General features: G+C 40.2%; 1 protein-coding gene across 5 annotated transcripts in view; it reads left to right on the forward strand.

The window, feature by feature from the left end:
- Positions 1-5,447: 5,447 nt before the first annotated feature.
- angel2 (angel homolog 2 (Drosophila)) overlaps positions 5,448-26,655 on the forward strand; it is a 70,088-nt gene continuing 48,880 nt past the window's right edge. Inside the window, exons 1-4 of one of the 5 annotated variants that reach the window (XM_063055800.1) lie at positions 5,448-5,783; positions 6,592-6,707; positions 15,962-16,404; positions 24,413-24,666. In XM_063055800.1, the coding sequence (XP_062911870.1) occupies positions 6,643-6,707; positions 15,962-16,404; positions 24,413-24,666 (762 nt within the window). In that variant the 5' untranslated portion in view covers positions 5,448-5,783; positions 6,592-6,642. Of the gene's footprint in view, positions 5,784-5,810; positions 6,218-6,591; positions 6,708-11,041; positions 11,169-15,961; positions 16,405-24,412; positions 24,667-26,655 lie in introns of those variants that run through there. The other 4 variants (XM_063055799.1, XM_063055801.1, XM_063055802.1 and 1 more) reach the window with 4 other exon arrangements.

Consider the following 26,655-nt stretch of genomic DNA (forward strand, 5'->3'; position numbering starts at 1 on the left):
GAACAACATGAGCCACTCTCCAATCCTCCGGCACCTCACCGACAGCGACATTTTAAATATTTCAGCCAGGGCCCCTGCAATTTCAACACTAGTCTCCTTCAAGGTCCGAGGGAACACCCTGTCAGGTCCCGGGGATTTATCCACATTGGGTGAAGAAATTCCGAGGCCACACTTATTTCCTGTGGCAAGAGATTTTTCCATCACCCAAAGATTGGCCCCTGCAATATCTTTAAGAAAATTATCTTTAGTTTGAAGATTATAAAAACGTAATTACCAATCACAGAATTATTGGGGTGACAAGGGAAACCATGATTATTAACAAAGGCAATCATTTATACCATCACAAAAGGTAAAGTGAAGTCCAGTAAGATAGCAGCCCGTGCAAAAGCAGCAGCCTCTTGGGGGCCAACCAAAGGTGCTTTTTGTTTTCTGTGACTCAAAGACAATTCTACTCCAAGAACATCAGGTACTGCAGGGCTACTCCATCGGTGAACTCCTCATTGATCGGAGTAGCCGGACTGGTGTTGGCAGTGGAGTTGGCCGAGGTGTAGAAGGGGTCAGCCAGGGTGTCAAAGGAGCTGGTCAGAATATTGAAGGAGCCCAGCGATGTGTCGGAGGAGCCAGATTGGATCTGGAGGAGTTGACCTGGCTGCAGACCATGTTGCTGCCCACTACTCGGAAGCGTCGGAGTTGGTGCAGTATAACCGTGGGAGATTGTCTCAGACCTTTCACTTGTGATCACAAGACTCTGTTGGACAGTGATAATATAAGTTGCCGCAGGGACAGGACTGGAGGGACAGTCGATATGGGAGCTGTGTAGCTTTAGTGTAGCGAGAACTAGGCCTTAAGCCTCCGGCTTGCCTGCTGCTGCAGACCAGGTGAGAGACACAGAATCACCACAGCATGGTTGAGCAGTGGAATGACACACTGGATTGTATGCGTCTGTACACTGCCAGGAGACTGTAACATCGACTGCTGGACTTTGTCACTCAGGGTCTTGGTTTTCAAGTAAATATGCTTCTTTGCTCGATATTTGGAATTGCGTTACTCGCTATTTTTTAATCTTTGCTTGTTTGAATGTTAAAATTTGATTTGATGTCATTGGGAATCATCAGAATAAATATTAATAACATTTCTAAAAATTATTGGCAAGTCATATTTCTTCATTAATATTGTAATTTAAACATCTGATGTCCATTTTCTAGTGTTCACCATGTTTTCCTCTTCATTCTTACGTTGCTGCTCTAACTAGAATGCTAGAAAGTAGGAGCAGGAATAGGCCATCAGCCCTTAAGCCTGGCCAGCCATTCAGTATGATAGTGACTGATCTTTGCTGCTTTACACTGGGCTTTAACAAAACAGAAGACCTGCATGAATGCAGTAGATGACCTGACTGAACTGAGTACATAGATGCAATTACAAGGAAGCCGAGTGGAGAGTGGAAAGTGGAGAGCTGGTTACATGTGTCCAGGTCCTTGCTCAGGCAGGAGTTAATTCTGGCTTTGACTAACCTGTTAGAGTGAGTTTTTGGGTAGATGATTCATTTACACTTAAGTGACTCTGGCCACCAGTCTTCTGTTTGACAAAGTACTATGGATTGAGTTCACAACATTGCATTTCCTAAAAGCTGTGAATATCGGCATACTAGCCAGACGCTGCGGATGGAAGTGTGAAATTTACAGGTAGTTTCGAAGACAGCCTTATCCATACTTTATAAATATTAATTGTCCTCTATGTTAGCACATAAAATACCAAATAAATGTATTGTGGATTTGACTTGCACTCCTAAAGGCTGTGAATACCAATCCAGACATGTTGGCTTTGGGAGGAAAGGATGAAGTCAGAAGGTGTGGTCTTTTGTATGTAGCTTCAAAAGGAAGCATTGTCTAGGCATTGTCTGTAACTTGGTAAATAGTGATTGCCCTTTGTGTTTAGCAAATAAATATCGAGCCCACATTAGGCTAGCAGACCTTTCCACCGAAAGCGTCTCCGTCCGTATGTTGTCTGCTGTACCTTTTGTCGAATAAAGAAGCTGCTTTGTATCTACCAGCAACTCTGTCTCTCCAGTGATTTCATCCACACTGCAACAAAACCTCTCAAGTACTTCATCACTGTAGATGTGAGCACGACTGGCTGATAGTCGTTGAGGTAGTTCACCCTGCTCTCTTTGGGCACTGGCATTCTCTTTTGAAGCAAGTGAGAACTGCGTCATTGAGAGATTGGGGATGCCCTTGAATACTACAGCCAGTTGATTAGTACAGAAGCAGACGTAGAGGCACTGATGAGCTTTCTTGGCCATGGCATCATTGTAGTTGGGCCAGGGCAGGCTATTATGACATTCAGTCCAAGGAACTTGAAGCTCTCTATTACAAGGCATTCAGCTTATCAGCAACAAATGATTGGACTGAAATTATAAAATCAAGAATTGTGTGATTAAGGATATCATTGTGGACTTCAGGCATGCCAGGAGTCACACTCACGTCCCCACCTACATTAACGGAACTGTAGTGGAGCGTGTATCAACCTTCAAATTCCTTGGTGTCCACATTTCCGAGGATCTCACCTGGTCCCTGAACTCCTCCATCCTGATCAAAAAGGCGCAACAGCGCCTTTATTTCCTGCGGGGCATCAAGAAAGCTCACCTCTGTCCCAGGATACTGATGGACTTTTACCGCTGTACCATTGAGAGCATACTCACCAACTGCATCTCAGTGTGGTATGGCAATTGTCCTGTATCGGACCACAAAGCACTCCAGCGTGTGGTGAAAACTGCCCAGCAGATTATCGGCACCCAATTGCCCACCATTGAGAACATCTGCCATAAACACTGCCTGGGCAGGGCGAAAAACATTATCAAGGATGCATCTCACCCTAACCATGGACTTTTTACTCTCCTCCCATCCGGTAGGCGCTACAGGAGTCTCCACTCCCGCACCAGCAGGCACAGGAAGAGCTTCTTCCCGGAGGCTGTGACACTGCTGAACCTGTCATCACAGCGCTAAACAGTATTGCATCCATATTGTACTGTTTCAGTACTTTTATATTTGTGTGCTGTAGCACTTTTTTTATTCGCAGTTATTTTGTAAATAACACTATTCTTTGCATTTCTGGTCAGATGTTAAATGCATTTCATTGGCTTTGTATCTGTACTTGGCACAATGACAATAAAGTTGAATCTAATCTAATCTAATCTTATCTTCTGGATTAGACTTTTGAAATCTAGTGGATTCTGATTAATTGGGGCATATCAGGACAAGTATATTTCGGCCCAAGTAAGCAGCTGCACCAATTAACTGAAGATTCATGGAAATAGTTAAAAGGTATAAAAAAGAAAAAAAACATTTAACTGAGTAACAATTTATGTATTTAAATGAAATACACAACAAATTAGAACAGTATCAATACCTCTACAGTAACCATGAAGCTGTGTATTAGTTCCTAATAGTTATCAACGGAGGAATTCAACTGCCGTGTTCTTACGATTGACTGTAAATGAACAAAATCCACGCAGACACCTAGTGGAGATAATGGACTATCTTCATACTATTGCATCCTCTAAATTTTCATTTTCATTGTAACATTCAAGATATCTTCAAATTCTAACTTCTTTTAGTACTAAAATTGTTTCATTTTCACTCACTGCCATTTGTGGCTTAAAACCGTGGTGATAAAAACAGTTCTGAATTGTCTTACTGTTTATTTCTCGCCAACTATTAGTGACAAAAATCACTGTTTTTTGAACACAAACACACACAACTGATGCTATTTAAAAACTGATCACTCTAAGCAGAATGTAGTGTCTAATGGCCAAGCAAGTGCACGCGACTGACGCTTATTAGAACTGTTCCGCAATAGCCTCCTGCATCAACTAAGTGACATAGTGTCCCAAATAAACAAAGGGAATCCTGGCTATTTTCTTGATTAGTTTTTGTTCTTTAAGAGTTGTCCCAAGTAAACGGCTCCCTGATTAATCAATGGCCCAGTTAATCAGAGTCCACTGTACAATTAATTTTCATACTTGTTAGTCTTCCTAGGAGAAACAGCAAAGTAAAATTCCATTAATTCACTCTGATGATTCCCAGTTAAATTTCATCCCTAGGAGAGGCATGGATGAGGTACACCATGGTCCACCTCCAGGACAAGCGTTACCCCTCCTATGAACACACGGGACAGAGCCAATAGTAAGGGAGGGTTAGATAAGTGAACCAGAGAGTCACAGAGGGAGTGTTCCCTTTGGCAGAAAGGGTAGGGAGGATGGTGGCATCTTACCACACTGATTTAGCCAATATTGTTCTGTTCTGGGATGCATACTTTAGGAAAGAAGTGAAGACTAGAGAAAGCATAGTGGAGATTTGCAAAAATGAATCTGTAGGAAGACTGAAGAAGACGAGTTTGTTCCATTTTGACCACTGGAGACTGTGAGAAGGTCTAAAAGAGATGTTTTAAAATCACAATGGTAGGTAGACAGAAGCTGTTCTCTTTGGAAAAGATATCAAGAACTAGGGTACACAGAATAAGAGGGACTGGCCAAGAACCAAAACTAACATAAAAGGGGATGGGGGTGGGGGTGGTTACGACCTGGAAAAAGGCTGGTAGGGTAGAAATGCTGGCAGATTCTGCTGTAGTTTTCAAAAGAGTCTTGCCTACATATCTTACAGGCAAAAACTGTAGGAATCTGGGGAGAAGGTAAGGATGTAGAACATTATTAATTTTTACTTGAGTCAATAGCCTCTTTTTGTGCTGTGACTGTAATATTTTTAAATCAAATTAAACGGGCTTTGACCAAATATTAAAATATATCATACCCTCAAATACTGTTACATAAACCCTCACAAATATTGTTGATTTAATTGACAAGATTTCAAAGCAACTGTATAAATAGTGTGTTACTCCGGTTTGAATCAGAATCAGGTTTCATATCACAAAATATACATTATGAAATTTGTTGACATCAGCAATACGATGCAATACATGATAACAGAAGAAAAAAGTGTGATTTACTATATATTATATTATACACTCACATACACATATATTAAACATGTATGTACGTAGTTAAATTTTACAAAAATAAAAATAAAAAAGGGGTGAGGTGGTATTATTATCAACCAAGTACTCCATCACCAGCTTTTGTTGTGCATGTCAAAGTGAAATTATATAGTCGTATGGGCATAAAAACACAGGTTAAAATCAACGGGTTTTATATTGTAAATGTTGGTGAGATTGGGTGCGCATTTTAATCGCCTAGTTTTAATAGGTTTATAGTTAATATGTATTCGATTACAGATGTTTAAGGATTTTTTTTCCTCCAAAAATACTTTATTCAGAATTATTACAAAATAGTTATTTACATATAAGAAAAAACATTCGTTGACTCTGAGTTCTTATTCAATAAAAGTTATTTACAATAAAATGCGTTGACTCTCTGTTCATATACAAATGAAAGATGTTTACAATTTGTTTCAATCTGGCATAAATCCATCCACAACAGATATAACTCAAGTTCAGGAATGAATCTTTAAAATGAGTCAAGATGGTGCTTTAATGTGACGAGGCGAATTAACGAAAACGAGTCTGTAAAATGATTGTAGACGTTTTTTTATGATTCATTTGTGGCGTCAGTCCTACCTAGTTTAATTCTGCCATCTAAAAAAGAGAGAAATATTTCCAGTAGACCACATTTTTTTCGGAAAGCTTTTTTAATAGACTCGTCTGTTGACTACCGAATGGAACACAATAGAGTTCGATTAACTAGGACGACACTACAGTATGTACAACTGCATGTAAGTTAATAATAATTTACCACGAGCTTGAGAGGAGAGAATTGAGATTTGGATGAGGGCCTCAATTTACCACAATTTTTTGAAGCTCCCTATATTTTCCCGATACATTTCTGTAAATCGAACATACGCCGACATACGTACGGTAACAGCAGTTGAGTTTAGTGCGCATGCATTCGGTGTAGTTTTCTGTCTGAGTCGTCAAGCTGCGGTCAAGTGGCGCCCCGGCAAGAGGACTACAACTCCCAGAATGCCCAGGGCCGCAGTTATTTTCCGGCCTAACGGAAGCTAGTGTAGGGAGAGGCCTGGAATTGTTAGGAATGAGCTGCTAAATATCAAGCCTTCATTTTTCCGGTTTGGCAGAGTTAATGAGTAGATATCCATCACCGATGACATGTTCTCTGAACTGAATGCAATAACTTTTGGCTGGCGATTCCGTAAGTGGTAGTTATTGACTTTAATGCGCATTTCTTCAATCGTATTCCATCCCAAGTGCTTTAGTTCCGCGTGAACTGTAAATAAAAACGCATTTCCTTAAAAGTTCAATTAGAGAAAGAAGACTATCAAAATTACTTTGTAGCTGTTGGTACAGAATGAGGAATTGCGTTCTTGATACAAGAACATCTCGCTAATTTTGTTTAAAGTTGAATTATCTTCTTGTTTTGGCACGGAAATAAATGCACGCTGAAATATATTTTACTTGCTAATATTTCAGTGAGCCGTTCAACAATAAGTGAATGAAATTGGATTAAATTATTGATGTGTAAAACACAGATTTTTGTTTTAATGCTTTTACATATTGTTTTGTGAGTTTGACTTGGTAGATACTGGATCAACAGAGTTTGGAAAGCAATCTTGAAGAATGAGTGGCCACAGATTTATACCTTTTGGGCACTCTGCTGGGCTGTATACACAGGATTTCAGAGGGTAGGAAATCACTTGGCATTCATATCTGCATCAGAAAAATAATCTGCAAGTAGAAAGATTTTAAATGAATTTAGCGTACTTAGTTAGTTCATGATAAAGTTGTCCACCTTTTCCTTCCTCCTGTCACCAATACCAACATCTCTGCCGTACAGATTCAGTCTGGGAGCATAGATTTGTAATGTATGAAATTAATATGATGCAATGAAAAATATTGACCTTTTAATAAAATTGAAAAATGTTTGTTACTACTTGAGTTAAACTTTGAGGGGCTCATGTAATTTCTAGCTTTGCAAATACAGTTTAAAATGCTGTTAAATAGTTGATGATTTAAACATAGTTCATAGAACAGTACAGCACAGTAGGTACCTTTGAGCCTGTGATGTGCCATCCTCCTGTGTAGAAACCTCCATGATCAATCCTTCCTTCCTACACAGCCCATAAAGTTCTGTTTTTCTTACACCGTTGAGCCATCTAAGAGTCTTTTAAATGTCCCTTTTGTATCAGCCTCTGTCACAAATCCTGGCAGTGTGTTCCAGGCACCCACCACTGTATAACAACAAAACTGTAACATCCCCCTAAACTTTCCTCCACTCACTTTGAACAAATCTCTGATATTGGCAATTGCCACACTGGGAAAAAGGGCCTAGCTGTGCATCTCATAATCTTATGCACCTCTGTCAAGTCACTTCTCAACCTCTGTCGCTCTAAAGAGAAAAGCCCTAGCTCGCTCAACCTTTCCTCTTAAGACGTGGTCTGAACCAGACAGCATCCTGGTAAATTTCCTCCACACGATCTCTAAAGCTTCTACATCCTTCCTATAATGTGGTGACCAGAACGGAACACAATAGTCTAAGTGATGTCTAAAAAGAATTTTCTAGAGCTGCAACATTAGCTCCTGACTCTTGAATATAATCCCCTCACTAATGAAGGCCAGCACACAATATGCCACCCTATCAACTTGTGTGGCAGTTTTGCTGGATCTACTGTATGGACTCTGTTCCTCTAAACTGTTAAGAATCCTGTTGTTAACTTTGGACTCTGCCTTCAAGTTTGATCTTCCAAGGTGTATCACTTAACACTTTTCCAGACTGAACGCTACCTGCCACTTCTCTGCCCAACTGTGCATCCTGTCTATATCCCTTTGTAACTTAAGGCAACCTTCTGCACTATCCACAATACCTCCAATCTTCATATCGTCTGCAAATGTACCCACTCCACCACTTCCATTCTGACATGTCTGTCCACGCCTCCTCTACTGTAAAGATGAAGCCACACTCAGGTTGGAAGAACAACACCTTATATTCCGTCTGGGTAGCCTCCAACCTGATGGCATGAACATTAACTTCCGCTAATGCCCCACCTCCCCCTCGTACCCCATCCGTTATTTATTTATATACACACATTCTTTCTCCCTCTCTCCTTTTTCTCCCTCTGTCCCTCTGACTATACCCCTTGCCCATCCTCTGGGTTCCCCCCTCTCTCCCCGGACCTCCTGTCCCATGATCCTCTCATATCCCCTTTGCCAATCACCTGTCCAGCTCTTGGCTCCATCCCTCCCACTCCAGTCTTCTCCTATCATTTTGGATCTCCCCCTCCCCCTCCCACTTTCAAATCTCTTACTAACTCTTCCTTCAGTTAGTCCTGACGAAGGGTCTCGGCCTGAAACGTCGACTGTACCTCTTCCTAGAGATGCTGCCTGGCCTGCTGCGTTCACCAGCAACTTTGATGTGTGTTGCTTGAATTTCCAGCATCTGCAGAATTCCTGTTGTTTGCGTTTTAAACTTCCTCATCCAAGTCATTTATAAAAATCTCAGAGTATGGGCTCCAGAACGGACTCCTGTGGAACACCAGTATCTTTCACCTCTTTGTGATCTCGTCTCACATACAATATTAAATGTACTCTTATTTTAGATGTGTTCACCCTGTGTGAAACAAAGTAATTTCTACAGAAGAACAGAATCTGAGATCTTTATCAAAGTGATCTGAAGTGTGGCCGTAGTGATCTGAAGTTTTTGAAGGTTTAGCAAAGCCATGCTAACTGTTACCAAAGCATTAACCTGGATGAAAGTGCAATTGCATATGCAGAGATTTTTTTTTAAATAATTTAAAAATTTAACACTGTTAGAAATTAACTTTTCTTACATATAGTGCCTTTTCAGATCGTTCCAAATTAATTATGTTTATTTGGAAACTTGATTGTTATTGTGGGAAAATAAATTTGAGAACCCAGTTGCACAAGCCAAGATTCTACGAACAAGAGGCTGATAAAGGCACATGTCACATTTTGATCATTTTGGTAGTATTTGTAAAAACATCTTAATTTTGCATCCTTAGTGTTCGCAGCATCGGTCAAGCAAACTGGAAGGTTTTATTGTGGTACTACGATGTATGATGCTTCTGGTTATATTAGTTATGTTCAATACCTGGTATCCTTTTCATACCATCTACGGGCATTTTATTATAATGCAGTTGTATGTGGGTTCTAGATGCTCTGACTGTTTTCTTTTAAGACCGTGGAAGGGTTGAGCTGGTAAATTAATATAGGTTGTCATGAATTTTGAAGAAATAGTAAATGCCAAACCAAAGATATTGATTGATTACCTAAAGCTAATGTTTTAATTCTTTAAAAGGTGTTAATATAGGCGAAGTTATTTTTGCTTAGATTTTTCGTTTTGTTAAGTCTTTGTAATTTTCTGCAAACTTGTTGTGTTCCAACATGTTGAGAACTTGGTCATCAAGTTCCTGCATTTTATTTTTCAATATCTTAGTGTCACACAATGCCTTGAAAAAGTATTCAGCCCCCACAACAATTTTCACATTTTACTGACTCATTTTGTAAACTTAAAGTATATTGAAGTAGCACTTTTTTGAGCTAATTTATAAAACATTGTGCATCATGTCAAGTCAAAAGAAATATTCCAAAACCTCTCAAAAGTTAAATAAATATTAAAAAACACAATTATGAGTCTGAAAAAATACTCATCTCCTTTGTAATTATTACGCTAACTTTCCTCAGGTGTAATATCAAAGTTTTCAAAGGTACATTTCACGTCAGAAAAATGTATACAATATATATCCTGAAATGTTTTTTTCTTCGCAACCATCCACGAAAACAGAGTGCCCCCAAAGAATGAATGACAGTTAAATGTTAGAACCTCAGAAGTCCCCCCCCAGCTCCCCACCCTCCCGCACATAAACAGTAGCAAGCAACAATCCCCCCTCCCCCACCAGCAAAATAAAAAATTTCAGCACCCTCCACCGAGCACTCAAGAGTGAGCAAAGCAACAGCAAAGACACAGACTTGCAGTTACCCCAAAGACTACTTGTTCATCCGGTATTTGACATACCACAGGCTCTCTCCCTCCCTAATAAGGGACAAAGAGGTGTCTCTGTTTCACAGCGAGAGGGGTGACATAACAAACAACTGGCTGATTTATGATGTTAAAAGTCGCTTTTTCCGAGCTCTGTGCCCAAAGATCTCGGGTCTCTGGGCACACAGCCAGAGATTTTCTGTCGCCAATGACACACCGATCTCCTGCAGAGGCACCGACCCCTGATCCCTCTACCCCCCAGAGCCACGAAATTTCAGTCCTCCAAAGGCGAGTGAAGCTCATAGGCCAAGCCCTTGGTGTGCCGAAGAAACCCCAAGAGCAGATCACATTCCTGCAAAGAACTGTAGTCAGCGTGTAAATTCAGGTCAGGATTTTCAAAGGAACCCTGAAAGGGAAAAATGGAGATATTACAAATGGAAATAGAGCTGTTTCTGAAGGTGCAAGCGAAGGAGTCGCCGTTAGGTGCCATTAACCCTCCTAAGCTCCTCCTGAAAAACAATATACAGTATTACCTTACTAACTCGCCCAATTTGTTGATGTAGAAAATTGGAGGGTCACCTGTTTTCAATGAATTCATAAGAATAAATACCCACTCACACTGTAAGGTCCAACAGTGTGGTAAATTTTCGACAGACCCAACCAAAGTGAAGAAAAGATCTGGGGATGGGTACAAGATCATCTCAAAGGCTCGGAGCTCAGTGCAGTTAATCATGAAAAGGGTAAAAAAAAATGAAACCATAGCTGTTCTGCATGGATCAGGTGCCCCTTGAAATTTATTCACTGGAGAAGAATGGCACTTGTAAGAGAGGCTACTGTGGTGCGAACAGTCACTCTGAGTGAGCTGCCTAAGTCAGTGGCTACAACTGGAAATGAAGTTTATGGTCCTTCAATCTCTGGACCTTGCACAAAAAGGATATTTAGTGAAGAGTGGTAAGGAAGAAGCCCTGGCTAAAAAAAATTTTTACATTGTTTTTACATTTTTTCAATGTTTTTACATTGCAGAGCATCTTAGAGGATACTGTAAAGATGTTGAAGGAGGCCTTGTATTTGGATGAGACTAAAGTAGAATTTTTTGGCCTCAACATTACGTAGTATGTGTGGCATAAATCAAATACTACAAATCAGCGAGGTAATACCATCCCTACTTAAAAATATGGTGATGTAGTATCATTTTATGGGGATGTTTTTCAGCAACAGGGACTGGAAATCTGGTCAGGATTGATGGGAAGATGAACGCTGATAAATATAGAGAGATTGTGGATAAAAACCTGTCAGCCTCTGCCAGAAAGCTTAAACTGGGAAGGAAGTTCATCTTTCAGCAGGGCACTGACCCAAAACACGCTGCCAGAGCAACCATGGAGTGGCTTCAAATGAAGAAAATAGACATCCTTGAGTGGCCCAGTCAGAGTCCTGACCTTAACCTAATCAAACATCTCTGGCAAGACTAATAAACTTTTCTTGGGCTTCCAGCCGGGTACAGTTATCAATTATAACTATGTTTCAATGACAAACTCTGCCATCTTCATCAGGGATGATGCCTGGGCAAGCCATCATATAAGATTATTAAGGGATTAGACATGGTAGAGGCAGGAAACATGTTCCCGCTGATGGGTGAGTCCAGAACCAGAGACCACAGTTTAAGAATAAGGGGGAGACAATTTAGAACGGAGTTGAGGAAAAACTTTTTCACACAGAGGGTTGTGGTTCTGTGGAATGCTCTGCCACAGAAGGCAGTGGAGGCCAATTTTCTGGATTCTTTCAAAAAAAAGTTTCAAGATAGAGCTCTTAAAGATAGTGGAGTGAAGGGATATGGGGAGAAGGTAGGAAAAGGGGACTGATTGTGGATGATCAGCCATGATCACAGTGAATGGTGGTGCTGGCTCGAAGGGCTGAATGGCCTACTCCTGCACCTATTGTCTATTCTGTCTGTCTGTATCTTGTTTTATGGCGGTTGACATCCAGCTTAATGGTGCATTACCGCCACCCTCTGCTCCAGAATGTGCACTAGACATACATTCTAAATCCCTTCACCCAATCTCTCTCTCACACACACACACACACACACACACACACACACACACACACTTCACCCTCCCATCTTTGACCATCCTAGTATCCTATTCCTGTTTATTCGTCATATTCTATAAAAAACCCCTGTACCCCTTAAAAATGCTAAAAATACCCAGACGTGCTCTCTCACCCATGCCCAGCAACCCTTTTAATGTGAATTCCTGCATCCCCAACTCCCTTAATTTATTTCTCATCATCTCTCTCTGTATCCCATACTTCCTGCAACTCAGAACTACATGTTCTACTGACTCCTCTTCCTGACATTCCTCACACAATCCTGTCTGGTGTTTCCCTATCATTTTCAATGTTTTGTTTAATGCACAGTGCCCCAGCCTTAACCTAGTCCACACAATTTCCTCTCTTCTGTTTCCATTACCTACCCTAGTAACTGCAACACTCTTTTGTATTTGATATAAATGCCTCCCTTTCCCCTCCCTGTCCCATCTTTCTTGCCATATTCGGTTGACTTTTTCCCAGATTACACACCTAACCTCTGCTTTACTGATACTATTGTGCATTTCCACATTTTCTTTCTTTAACGCCCTCTTTGCCAACTCATCCACCCTCTCATTCCCCTTCACCCCTACATGTGCTGGAACCCATAGAAATTTTACCTGACCTCCCTGATTTGCAATTCTTGTAACTAACTGAAGGACTTCATAAAATACATCTTGCCGACTGTTTGTGTGAAAAGACCTTAAACTTGCTAGAACTGAGGATGAATCTGAACATATCAATGCTTTGGCTTCTCTGGCTTTCTGCACCCATTGCAACGCAACCAACACTGCCAGCATCTCCACTGTAAACACCCCTAACTTATTAGATGTTCTTCTGCTGATTCCAATTTCTTTTGCTGGTATTACCACCCCAAACCCTGTCACTCCTGTTTCAGGTTCCTTCGCACCATCCGTATAAATGTGAGTATAATCACTATACTTTTCCATCACATGACAGTTAAATGCATTTACCAAAGCTGTCTTATATCTTTCTTTCCTTTTTACCTCTAACAAATGCCAGTCTATGTCAGGCCATACAAGCTTCCATGGAGCTACAACCGGATAAACTACTGAAGGACTTATCCTCAGATCAAATACTCCACATTCTTTCGCGATATCATTCCCTACCCGACTAAAGGTATCCCTCTGAAACCTCCCATTTTCCCAGCACTCCTGCAACACTCCTTTAGTAGGGTGAGAATCATTTTGCCCCTGCAAGTTAGCCCAGTAGTTTGCCATCAGTTGCATCCTTCTTAGTTCCAAAGGCATTATTCCCATTTCTACCTGTAGGGCTGACACTGGTGACGTTTTAAAAGCCCCACTGCACACTCTCAAGGCCTGAGCCTGAATCACATCCAGTTTCCTTATAAGAGACCTAGCTGCTGATCCATATACTATATTTCCATAATCCAATACAGATCTTACTAAAGCCACATACATTGTCTTCAAAGCTGAACAACTTGCTCCCCATTCCCTACCAGTCAAACATCTCATCACATTTATTACTTATTTACATTTCTCCTCAACTTTCCTGATATGGTCTGCCCATGTTAATCGTGAATCAAATATAACTCCCAGAAATTTAAATGATGCAACCCTTTCTAATTCAACCCCATACATCCTTAACTTCTTCCCTACCTCAATCCTTTTCCTGGTAAAAAATACAGTTTGAGTTTTGTCTACTGAAAATCTACATCCCCAATCATAACCCCACTCCACCACTTCATCAATTGCTCCTTGTAGTTTCCTGATTATATGGTCCATGTTCCTGCCTCTTTTCCACAAGGCCCCTTCATCTGCAAACAGTGACCTACCTATATCCACTGGTACCTTTGTGAAGACATCATTGATCATAATGATGAAAAGTAACGGGCTAATCACACTACCTTGAGGTGTGCCATTTTCCACTATGTACTGTTTTGATAATTCTGATCCAATCCGAACTTGAATTTTTCTACCAAACAAAAAATCTTTAATCCAATTAAAAACTCTCCCACCAACCCCCATCTTGTGCAGTTTAATTAATAATCCTATTGTCTATTGTCTAGCCTGGTGGTATTTATACCCCTGTGTTCTGTCCCTCCTGATTGGTTAGTCCTCATCCAAACAAGTTTCTGCTCTCCCACCTTGTTTACAGTCGAATTCCAGTTCTTACTTAGAGCGAGACCTTCATCTTTATTAAAATTCTTTTCATCTAGTTTTATTTCAATGGCTTCTTTTACCAGGCAGTCCCAAAAGCCATTGATGCAGCACAGTAGTTTTGTGCTGTCGAACTCAATCCTATGGCCATTGTAAATGCAGTGTTGTGCCATAGCCGATTTCACCGGGTATCACCTCCTGTGCTCCTTGATATAGCTTTCTGCTGTCTGGCTGATATACGCTGCTCTGCATTCATAAGGAATCCTGTAAACGCCAGCCAACCTGAGTCCCAGGTCATCTTTGACCCGCATAAGCTGTGATTTGAGTTTCCTTACGAGTTTGTGGATGGTATTAATCCGTTATTTCTTCAATATCCTAGCGATCCTTCCAGAAACTAGAAGTATAGGGAAGACGGGCAGTAACAATGGGTTCCTCCTTGTTAGAGTTCCTGGTAGTTTCCATCTCTGGCAAGACCTCAAGGTTGTTGTCCACTGCTACTCCCCAAGTAATCTGGCACAGCTTGAATAATTTTAGGAGGAGGAATAGGCAAATCTTGCTCCATCATGTTCTGCAAAGCGAATAGAGACCTATCCGAAAAGAATACTGGCTATAATAGCTGAGAGAGGTGGTTCAACTAAGTACTGAGCAGAGGGAGATGAATACTTTTGAATTGCTGACGTTTCAGTTTTCAAATTTTTAGTTATTCTTGAGTTTATATTTTTCCCTGTGTTTTGGATTCTACTGTGAAAAAATGAGCATGTGATTCACAAATAAAAATTCTTATTTAAATTGATCAAAATTCCTGGTTGTAATGATCATTTATATGAACAAAGGGCTGTGGGCTGAATTCTTTTTCAAGTCACTGTAGCATGAAGAAATTTAAAACAAATTTGTTGATACTTTTGGGAGAATTGTTGAAATTACTTTCAACTTCCTAAAGAAACTGCATAAATGTAGTACTCTATTTTAAATTCGATTTTGTGTCTTCACTTTTTCTGTTTGACTCCAGTAGTAATATAGTATATTACCCTTGTATTTTATCTTCTATCTTTGTAAACTATATGAATGCAAGCAACATTTTTGTTCATGGATATCTGAAAAAATAGAAAGCTTTGAAGAATTTAGAATATAGCAAATTAATTCAAAAATTTACTCTGCTCTGTGGTACAAACTACTGTACACTTTATTTTATAAATAACATGCTTAGCTGTAGGCAGTCCTTGCTTTAAAAGGAGCGGAGGTGGTACATTTCTAGAAAGTGGTCCACATCTAAATTTTCTGTAACATGAAGCAAGAAATGCAAGCTTAAAATAATAAATTCTGTTATTTATTTCTTTTCTTCCATACACATGTTTGACAACCCTTGCTTCCAGCAATTTGGTTTATGAAGATTCTTCCTTTTAGAATTGACAGATCACTGCCCAAAAATTTGAAATACAGGACAAAATTTTCTACCATTGAATTTGTGTAGAAAAGAAGTAAATAAATCAACACAATTTCTTTTTTCAACTTGTGTTTCTTTGACACATGCGTAAATGATGTGGCTTTACTCATGTTACAGACCATTTCTGGGAATGCAATCCTCCCCACCCCTAACTTCCATCGGGGTTGCCTGCAGTTGCATTTAAAGTATACATTTTTTAAGCATCTTTTGTATTACTCTTAGAAATAAACTCTGCACTCCATTATGATAAATATTTTGTTTTTTTTTCTCTAGCCACCATATGATTATTCGTCATCTGCAGAATTTGGGCAGGAACAGTATTGTTCGCTTACCAACTCCTCAGTTGTTTCATAACTTTCCAGACTTCTCCTGTCCTCGTTGGGTGATAAATCCTCAAGGTTTTGGGAGTTCTCTCCCCTTCCATCAGAGACCACCGTTGTTCTTTTATGGTAGTTCATGGACAAGGGGTAGTTCTACACAGCAAACTTTTAATTCTTACACAAGTCGAACATCGGGTTGTTCCATGGAACCAAATGTAGATGTACATCAACCTAAACGAAGAAAGCATGATCCAGAAAATAAGAATCATTTGAAATTAAATGACGCAAATCAAGCAACACAGGACAAAACTAACTGTGAGGCTTTGCAGGACAGTGAATTGGAAAATTTGTGTAGCTCCAGCAGGGTCAAAGGTCAAGAAAACAGAAACCTAAAAGGTAAAAATCATTAATACTTTATGCTATTTAACCAGTTTTGGTGTAAAGCACCTCATGATGTTGCAATGTCCCTGTATTTGTTCAAACTTATAAGGATTGCATATTTTTAACATCCACGTATAGAAATGAAATTATAATGCCATTCTTATCAAAATTAGAAAGGTATAATCTTTGACAGATGCTTCATGGACCCAAGAGGACATTGACATTTGGGCAAAAAATATAAAGGGAAATGTACTTAATGAAAAAATAAATAATATGGAATTCATTGCTTATAGTATTGATGGAAGCAGAGTGGGGAAAAGAAGTCTTTTAGAATGGAATAGGGGAGAGGCATTTGAGGGAATGAATAGGGTGCCACAACTGATGGAATAATTTCATGAAAATTGAGCAGAGGTCTGATGGGCTAAATTTGCTTGTATTGCATAACATTTCTATTACAATCTGTTCTTACTGGCTCCATGGGATATGGAAAGAAACTGGAGTATCCTAAGGAATCCTACACAAGCATGGGAAGAACAGTGTTAGTCAGTATCAAACCTGAGTCAGAGCTATACTACAGCCACTGTTACCTCCTTTTCTCCACCTCAACTTAAAATATTGTATTTCTGAGCTAAAATCCTTTCTTGCTATAGTTCTAATGGAATTCTTAATTTTCAGAGCCACCTCCTTCCATTTCCACTCTGCCGTTGTTAACAAAATGTCGGTTACCCTGAATATGCAGTACCATCATTTTGTATTATCCCATACATCGGCACCTTTACCATAAAGTTCAAGCATGTACAACTCTGTCATCTACCCAAAATGTTGAAAGTTCATCATTTTAAAAAAAAGGACAAACACAATCTAGCTAATTGCCATCTAATCAACCTGCTCTCAATCATCAGCAAAATTTCAGAAAATGTCATCAGCAATACTATCAAATGTCATTTGCCAACTGAGGATTTCATCAGGGCCACTCAACTCCGGACTTTATCACAGCCTTGGTACAAAGAAGTGTCAGAGAGCTATATACAGAGTTGAAGTGGAAGTGAGTGTTTTAGGCATCAAGAGAGCTTTTTCTGAGTTTGGTGTCAAAGAGCTCCATTAAAACTCGAGTTAGTTATCAGGGCAAAATGCTCCAATAGTTGGGAGTCCAAGGAAACTAATTGTGTTGTTGGAGGCCAAGCTCACAGCCAAATGACATCAATATAGAACAGTGTCCGGAATACATATATCAACTATTTCATTGATCTTCTTTCTTCAATCATAAGGCAAGAAGTGGGGATGTTTGTATAATATACAATTTCAAATCAGCAAATAAATCTGTATACAGCAAGACCAGGACAACATTCAGGCATGGATTGATGAAAGGCAAGTAACATTCATGCCACAAATGTGCCTGTCAGCCACCATCTGCAGTAAGAGAGTTTATCCACCCATCCTTGATATTCAATGGCATTAACATTACCAAGTCTCCTACCATCAACATTCTGTAGGGGTAGTGTTGAGTAGAATAAATATATTGGTCAAAAGTTGGGAATCCTTTGGCAATTGACTTGTTTATTGACACCATCTAAAGATGCAGGTCAGGAGTGATGGAATACCATTCACTTGTCTGAATGAGTGTAGCTCCATCAACTTGGGAAAAGCAGAGTACTCAATCAATATCCCATCCACTTCTTTAACTATTCATTCCCAATACCACTGGTGTATAATGACTGTGCCATGTACCATCTACAAAATATTTTGCATTTACTTTTTGGCCTACTCTAATGATAGCCGACAAACCTAAGGAATTGAGGGCTATGGGGAACTGGCACAGAAGAGAGGCATATAATAACTATGTTGTATTAAATGGTAGGTTTGGGATGAGGGGAGCAGGTAGCACCTATGTTCTTATAACCTATACCCCCAGGAAGAACAAAAACAGTATGCACATTGGGACATCACTACCTGCAGGTTCCTGTCCAAGCTGTGCACCATTGTAACTTGGAACTAAATCAAAACTATTAATCTTGGCACACTTAAGATTTTAGTGGTACCACACTAGTAGATTTTCCAAACAATTCAGACTATTGGATTTTATTCATAGAAACATAGAAAACCTACAGCACAATACAGGCCCTTCGGCCCACAGAGTTGTGCCGAACATGTCCCGACCTTGGAAATTACTAGGCTTACCTATAGCCCTCTATTTTAAGAAGCTCCATGTACCTATCGAAAAGTCTCTTAAAAGACCCTATTGTATCCACCTCCGCCACCGTTGCCAGCAGTCCATTCCACGCACTCACCACTCTCTGAGTAAAAAACTCACACCTGACATCTCCTCTGTACCTACTCCCCAGCACCTTAAACCTGTGTCATCTTGTGGCAACCATTTCAGCCCTGGGAAAAAACCTCTGACCATCCACATGATCAATGCCTCTCGTCATCTTATACACATCTGTCAGGTCACCTCTCATCCTCCGTCGCTCCAAGGAGAAAAGACTGAGTTCACTCAACTTATTCTCATAAGGCAAGCTCCCCAATCCAGGCAACATCTTTGTAAATCTCCTATGGCTTCCACATCCTTCTTGTAGTCAGGCGACCAGAACTGAGCACAGTACTCCAAGTGGGGTCTGACCAGGGTCCTATATAGCTATATATTATCTCTTGGCTCCTAAATTCAGTTCCACGATTGATGAAGGCCAATACACCATACACCTTCTTAACCACAGAGTCAACCTGTGCAGCAGCTTTGAGTGTCCTATGGATTCGGACCCCAAGATCCCTCTGATTCTCCACACTGCCAAGAGTCTTACCATTAATACTATATTCTGCCATCATATTTGACCTACCAAAATGAACCACTTCACAATTATCTGGGTTGAACTCCATCTGCCACTTCTCAGCCCAGTTTTGCATCGTATCAATGTCTTGTTGTGACCTCTGACAGCCCTCCACACTATCCACAAGACCTCCAACCTATTAGTATTTGAAGTTCAAAGTACATTTATTATCAAAGTATGTAAACATTGATAATAAAGAAATCCAGAAGAACCCATATATTTAATAAAAAAAAGACAGTTGAGCACTCCATGTGCAGAGGAAAAAAAACACATTATGCAAACAATAACCGCAAGCAAATAGCATTCCGAACTGCAGTGCCATAGTTCAGCGCAGAGCCGAGTCATGTAGCAGCAATCTGAATTGAGCCATCCCTCGCCTTAGGCGCCAACGCCCTGACCTTTTCAGTCTGGCCCAGTGCCTAAATAGAATTCCAGTAATATGATGTTACACACCAAAAATGATAAATATATCAGTGAACCTAGTAATTTTAAAGAGTGTGTGGGAAAACAGAGCCCTGGTTAATTTCAGTTGAGCATGAAAAATAGAACTAGGTGAGTTTAAAATGAGGGTACCAGATGAACGGGAAGTGAGCATCCAAACCAGGGCTTAAGTGGTTTGCAAGGAAGTGTGCTTACATAGGTCCCAACTGAGTTCAAAAGGGATACCATAAGACCATAAGACAAAGGAGCAGAAGTCGGCCATTCGGCCCGTCGAGTCTGCTCCGCCATTTTATCATGAGCTGATCCATTCTCACACTTAGTCCCACTCCCCCGCCTTCTCACCATAACCTTTGATGCCCTGGCTACTCAGATACCTATCAATCTCTGCCTTAAATACACCCAATGACTTGGCCTCCACTGCTGCCCATGGCAACAAATTCCATAGATTCACCAACCTCCGACTAAAAACATTTCTTGGCATTTCTGTTTTGAATGGACGCCCTTCAATTCTTAAGTCATGCCCTCTCGTACTAGACTCCCCCATCATGGGAAACAACTTTGCCACATCCTCTCTGTCCATGCCTTTCAACATTCGAAATGTTTCTATGAGGTCTCCCCCCCAGTCTTCTAAACTCCAAGGAATACAGTCCAAGAGCGGACAAACGTTCCTCATATGTTAACCCTCTCATTCCCGGAATCATTCTAGTGAATCTTCTCTGTACCCTCTCCAATGTCAGCACATCCTTTCATAAATAAGGAGACCAAAACTGCCCACAGTACTCCAAGTGAGGTCTCACCAGCGCCTTATAGAGCCTCAACATCACATCCCTGCTCCTATACTCTACTCCTCTAGAAATGAATGCCAACATTGCATTTGCCTTCTTCACCACCGACTCAACCTGGAGGTTAACCTTAAGGGTATCCTGTACGAGGACTCCCAAGTCCCGTTGCATCTCTGAACTTTGAATTCTCTCCCCATTTAAATAATAGTCTGCCCGTTTATTTCTTCTGCCAAAGTGCATAACCATACACTTTCCAACATTGTATTTCATTTGCCATTTCTTTGCCCATTCTTCCAATCTATCCAAGTCTCTCTGCCAACCCCTCCACCTATCTTCATATCATCAGCAAACTTAGCCACAAAGCCATCTATTCCATAACTCAAATCGTTGATGTACAATGTAAAAAGAAGTGGCCCCAACACGGACCCCTGTGGAACACCACTGGTAACCGGCAGCCAACCAGAATAGGATCCCTTTATTCCCACTCTCTGTTTCCTGCCAATCAGCCAACGCTCTATCCACGTATGTAACTTTCCCGTAATTCCATCTTGTTAAGTAGCCTCATGTGTGGCACCTTGTCAAAGGCCTTCTGAAAATCCAAATATACAACATCCACTGCATCTCCCTTGTCTAGCCTACTTGTAATTTCCTCAAAAAATTATAATAGGTTTGTCAGGCAAGATTCTCCTTTAAGGAATCCATGCTGAGTTCTGCCTATCTTGTCATATGCCTCCAGGTACTCTGTAACCTCATCCTTGACAATCGACTCCAACAACTTCCCAACCACCGATGTCAAGCTAACAGGTCTATAATTTCCTTTTTGCTTCCTTGCCCCCTTCTTAAATAGTGGAGTGACATTTGCAATCTTCCAGTCCTCCGGAACCATGCCAGAATCTATCGACTTTTGAAAGGTCATCGCTAATGCCTCCGCAATCTCCACAGCTACTTCCTTCAGAACACGAGGCTGCATTCCATCTGGTCCGGGAGATTTATCTACCTTTAGACTATTCAGCTTCCTGAGTACTTTTTCTGTCATAATTGTGACTCCCAAAGTGATTTTTTGGGAATTCGGGAAAATTGTTAAAGATGCATTTCACCATTTAACTGCTCAGTAAACCTGAGTGCAAGTGGGATACTGCCACAATAAATCAGCAGTAACTGCAGAAACATGCTGTGTTCTTTTAGTTTCGATACTGATGGCTAATGATGACTTGTAAATGAAGGCTGAAGAACTAGTTCCACAATATAAAGTCTGAAAGTGCAGTATACTTAGACTTTCTTAATAGATGAGTTGTTGGTTAAATTGTTGAGCCAATATGAAGAATGTATTACCCAGGTGAAATGATGGTTGAATGTAGTTACCATCTTAAACTTGTTTTGGAATACATTTCATTCCTTATGTCCAATGTGGTGGACATAGGAAATGAAATGTATTCAATTCATTGGGCTCTGAGTATCAATATAATCATATAATTTACTTTCTGCTTGGGTATTTGCCCTCCAACTATGTACAGTATAGCATAAAGCTTTCTAGCAAGAGAATTTATTTTGTAAAAAGTTGCTATGCTTAATTCGATGAATTTGTCATTAACATCTTTCAGAAATCCTTCTAGCTGCCAACACTGTTCAAGGGTGAAAAAAATTGGTTCTCCATTTCTCAACTGAACTTAACTATACCTTCCAGCTGAATAAAATTACAATAAATAAATACTTTGATTCTAAATCAGGGGTTCCCAACAATTTTTATGCCATGGACCAATACCATTAAGCAAGGTGTCCGTGGACCCCAGTTTGGGAACCCCTGTTCTAAATCTAATGCTTGAACCATCAAAGTGTCTCTGCATCTAATCCTAGATTAATGAATTTTCACATATTGTAAAGAAATGGCCTTGCCCTTTGATTTAGCTAAACCTGGCAAATAAGTAACATTTTGTTGCCCTGAGACAACAAGCACATAATATTATTTGAAGATTCCTTACAAACATCTTGTGAGCATTTCCTTGTCATCGAGATTTTCCATACTTTTGTTTGTTGCATTTTACCATCTGATGCTAATTAAATGAATACTGGATTTCTTATATTGAATCTTAATGTTCAAACAAAGGAGGCAAGCTTTGCAGGCTGAACCAGCATCTAATTGCCCATCCCAGATGCGCTTGAGAAGGTGTTGGTGAGCTGCTTTCTTGATCTGCTGCAGTTCTTGAGGTGTGGGAATGCCCATAATGCTGTTAAGGATTTTGACCAGCGATGTTGAAGGAACAGCAATATACAGTGGATTCCAGTTAATTGGGTCATTGGTTAATTGGAGCAGCTGTTTATTTGAGACAGCTCTTAAAGAACAAAAACTAATCAAGAAAATAGCAAGGATTCCCTTCGTTTATTTGTGACTCTATGCCACTTAATAGGGACAGGAGACAGTTACTGAACAATCAGCTGAACAGTTACTAACTGTTGTTGTTCGTCCATCAATGAGGACCTCGACACCATAATGATGGTGTCGAGACTAGTGCATGATTTGGATTTAAGTGAGGGAGAGTTGCGCAGCGTCAGCCTCACTCTCTCTTCGCAATTCCCATCTGGGTCCAGTGGCAAGACAAAGTCTAGACGGCTGGAGATGGGACTAGGCGCAGTGGATGACCAGGACATCTTCTGTGTCTTGTCCTGCTCTACACGTTCCACGATGATTGCAGAGACCGCCTTCTTGACCGTTGGACCTTCCATTGGTCTTGTCCGCTCAATCCGCCGGAGTCTGTCTTCACATGCTGGAATAGACAACTCCCCATCTCACCAAGGGTTTGAGACCCGTCGGCTACCCTCACCTGGTTTAGCCGGCTTGTCGAGGCTGCTGTCGCATGCAAATAGCTACGGGGAGCCACAGGTGAGAGCTGAGTGCCAGGTGGGGACCAAAGGCGGACTAACCGCCTTGAAAAGGACGCGACATGTTCCCCCACCAGAGGTGCTACCCCTCCCTGACACCCCATATACCCCAGTTACTAATTAGTGTCAGTCACGTGCACCTGTGTGGCTGTTAAACACTACACTGTGGTTAAAGCGAACAGCTTTTAAATAGTGTTAATTGTGTGTGTTTCTGTTCAAAAAGCAGTGATATTTGTCACTCATGGTTGGTGAGAAATAAGCAGTAAGGCAATTCAGAAATGTTGTTATATTGTTTTATTCTGCCCCTTGAACTGAGCCGTCCTGCAACTCCCGATTTAACCCTAGCCTTATCATGGGACAATTTACAATGACCAATTAACCAACCAAACGGTAGGTCTTTGGACTCCGGGAGTCCCAAAACACCCAGAAGAAACCCAGGGTGAATGTACAACCTCCTTAAGCAAAGTGGTGGGAATTAAATCCAGGTCACCAGTCCTGTAAAGCATTGTGCTAACCACACCACACTAACTGCTCACTGTGGTTTCAACCATTGAGGCTTAAAGATGTCACAAATGGCCGGGAGTGAAAATAAAACTGTTTCACTACTTCAGCAAGTTAGGAGCTATGAAGAATTTGAAGGTAACAACATTCATCTTGAAAGTTACACCTGAAAATGAAGATTTGGAGGACGCAATTGTTGAAATCATTTTGCAAAGGTAGACCGTTATCTGCATTAGGTGGCTGCACTGATTTTGTTCATTTACAGTCAATCAAAAGAATACAGCAGTGTACACTGGATGAATTCTTCAGTCAATAACTATTAGGAACTAATGCACAGTTTCATAGTACTGTAGTAGTAGTATTGGTAATGTTCTAATTTGTTTGGTATTTCATTTAAAAACATAATTCGTAACTGTTAACGGGAGCAGACAGGCAGATATGAAGCAGTGCAATAAAATAAGAGCATTTGTAACTGTTGTTATTAAAATGCTTTGTTTAAAAAGTGTCTCATGAAAAAAAACACACACAACATTGCTGTGTAATTATACTGTGGAATATTTGCCTTTCAGATTTTCTCATGTGTAATTTCGTTTCCAGTAGGGGCAGTACATAGAAACTGGGAGGATTTTACATCGTTGTACAAGAACAACCAAGATACTAGTGAATCAAAAGGAACTTCAAATGGAAAACAAAAGGAAGCTTTTGATTTTTCAGTACTATCATATAATATTCTGGCACAGGATTTATTGGAGGACAACAGTCACTTATATAGACATTGCAGTCAGCCATTATTGCAGTGGGGATTCCGATTTTCTAACATTCTCAAGGAGCTGAAACAGTTGGATGCAGATGTAAGTAGTGTAATTAAATCACACACCTGCACATCTTCCTAGTGATTCAATTGTGCAAATGCATTTCATGGTATTACTGCGCAGATCAGGAGATTGCTAAAACTGGTCTTAATCAAAGCATTGGGAAGCAGGGAAAAGTCTTTTCTAGCTGGTCCAAGGAATATCAATCAATCATCCAGAGTTCTTGCTCATTGTTGTTTGTTTACTTGCACTGAAAACATATTTGAAAAAGAGTTAAATCTAAGCATCATCACTTTATGTAATGAATATATAGATCCACATTTATTTAAATGGTCAGTTCAGCACGTTGGATTCTTGTGCTTGTGAAGTTCTCTCATAGACGATGAGTTAAGGACAGAAGGGATAAAGTGAAAACATGATAATTAAATGGCTGGTGCACAAGATAAGAGGTCACAACATTGGAAGACTGTGTTAACAGGAATTGAAGACTAGCTATCAAATAGAACACAGAGTTGCAATGATCAGATGTCTTTTAGATTAGCAGGATGTAACCAGTGGAATGCCACGAGTATCAACTATTATTTTATTTACTATCTTTATTAATAACTTGGGGAACAGGACAGATTGAAAAAGTTTGCTAATGAAGGTATTTGGATTCTGCACCAATGAATGAGGAAAATTTGATAAATAAAGTTTAATGTACCAACGTTTGAAGTCATGCACTTTAGTAAGAGGAATCTGAGCAGACTGTTATCTAAGTGGAGAGAGATTGCACTTGAGGAGACCTAGGAACTTGAAGCTCTCAACCCTCTCAACATCAACATGATTGATGTAGATAGAGCCTTGTGCATCACTCCCTTTTCTGAAATTAAGGATCAGCTGTTTTGTTTGGTTGACATTGAAGAAATGGTTGTTGTCATGACATCATGGGACTAAGCTCTCTATCTTCTTCTTGCACTCCGACTCAGCGTTATTTGAGAACCGGCCCACTACAGTGGTGTCATCTACAAATTTGTAGATGGAGGTAGAGCAGAATCTAGCCATATAGAGTAGGGGGCTGAGGTTGCAATGTTGTGGAGCACCAGTGTTTGGAATAATCGTGGTGGAGGTGTTGCTGAACTATCCTTGATGATTATGGTTTGTTGGTCAGAATGTCAAGGATCCAGTTGCAGAGGGAGGCATTGACTCCCGGGGTCCAGAGTTTGAAGTCAGGACTGTAGTCAATAAACAATAGTATGCCATAGGTGCCCTTACTGTCCAGGTGCTCCAGAGAAAAATGTACAGCATCTGTGTAGACCTGTTTTGGTAGTAGGCAAATTGCATTGGGTCAAGGTTGTCTGGAAAGTTGGGAGTTGATGCGTGCCATGACCAGCCCAAGTTCTTCATGATGCGCAATGCTAGAGCCACTGAGTGGTAGTCATTTAGGGCATGCTATCTGGTTTTTCTGGGGTATCAGGGTGATAGTGGGTTTCTTAAACCACAGCCTGAAGCATTGTGAGGTTATCAATGTTTGCAGACACTCTTGTCAGTTGATCCAGACACTGCTGGTGACACCTTCCAGACCAAATGCTTTCTGTAGGTCAGACAGTAAAGAGAAATAAATTAAGGTTTCAGACCTTTCACACTAGAACTGATAAAATTTGAAGCAAACAATGATTAAATACAATTAAAGGTGCTCTTTAAGTTTGATAAACTATTGCATGACAATGTGAAAGATACTATAGAACATAGGAAACCTCACCAAAATGAAGATTTCAGTATTGTGATGAGACTAAGTGGTTGTGGTTTGAGTTTTAAAAAAACTTGCAAGTTTTATTTTGGTCAAAATACTATTTCTCTAGTTTTGCCTCATAATTGAAATATTTTATTCTCTCAGTACAGTTTTAGAATCTACATTATGATTCTAATTTCTATGGTATCTTTCATATTTTTCTAATAGTTTTTCAGAATTGAGTATATTTAATAGATTAATCGTTGCTTGATTGAATTCTATATGCTCTCTCAACTTGTATTATTATTGTATATACA

The sequence above is a fragment of the Mobula hypostoma genome, chromosome 8 (genome assembly GCF_963921235.1).
Source record: "Mobula hypostoma chromosome 8, sMobHyp1.1, whole genome shotgun sequence".
NCBI lineage: Eukaryota > Metazoa > Chordata > Chondrichthyes > Myliobatiformes > Myliobatidae > Mobula > Mobula hypostoma.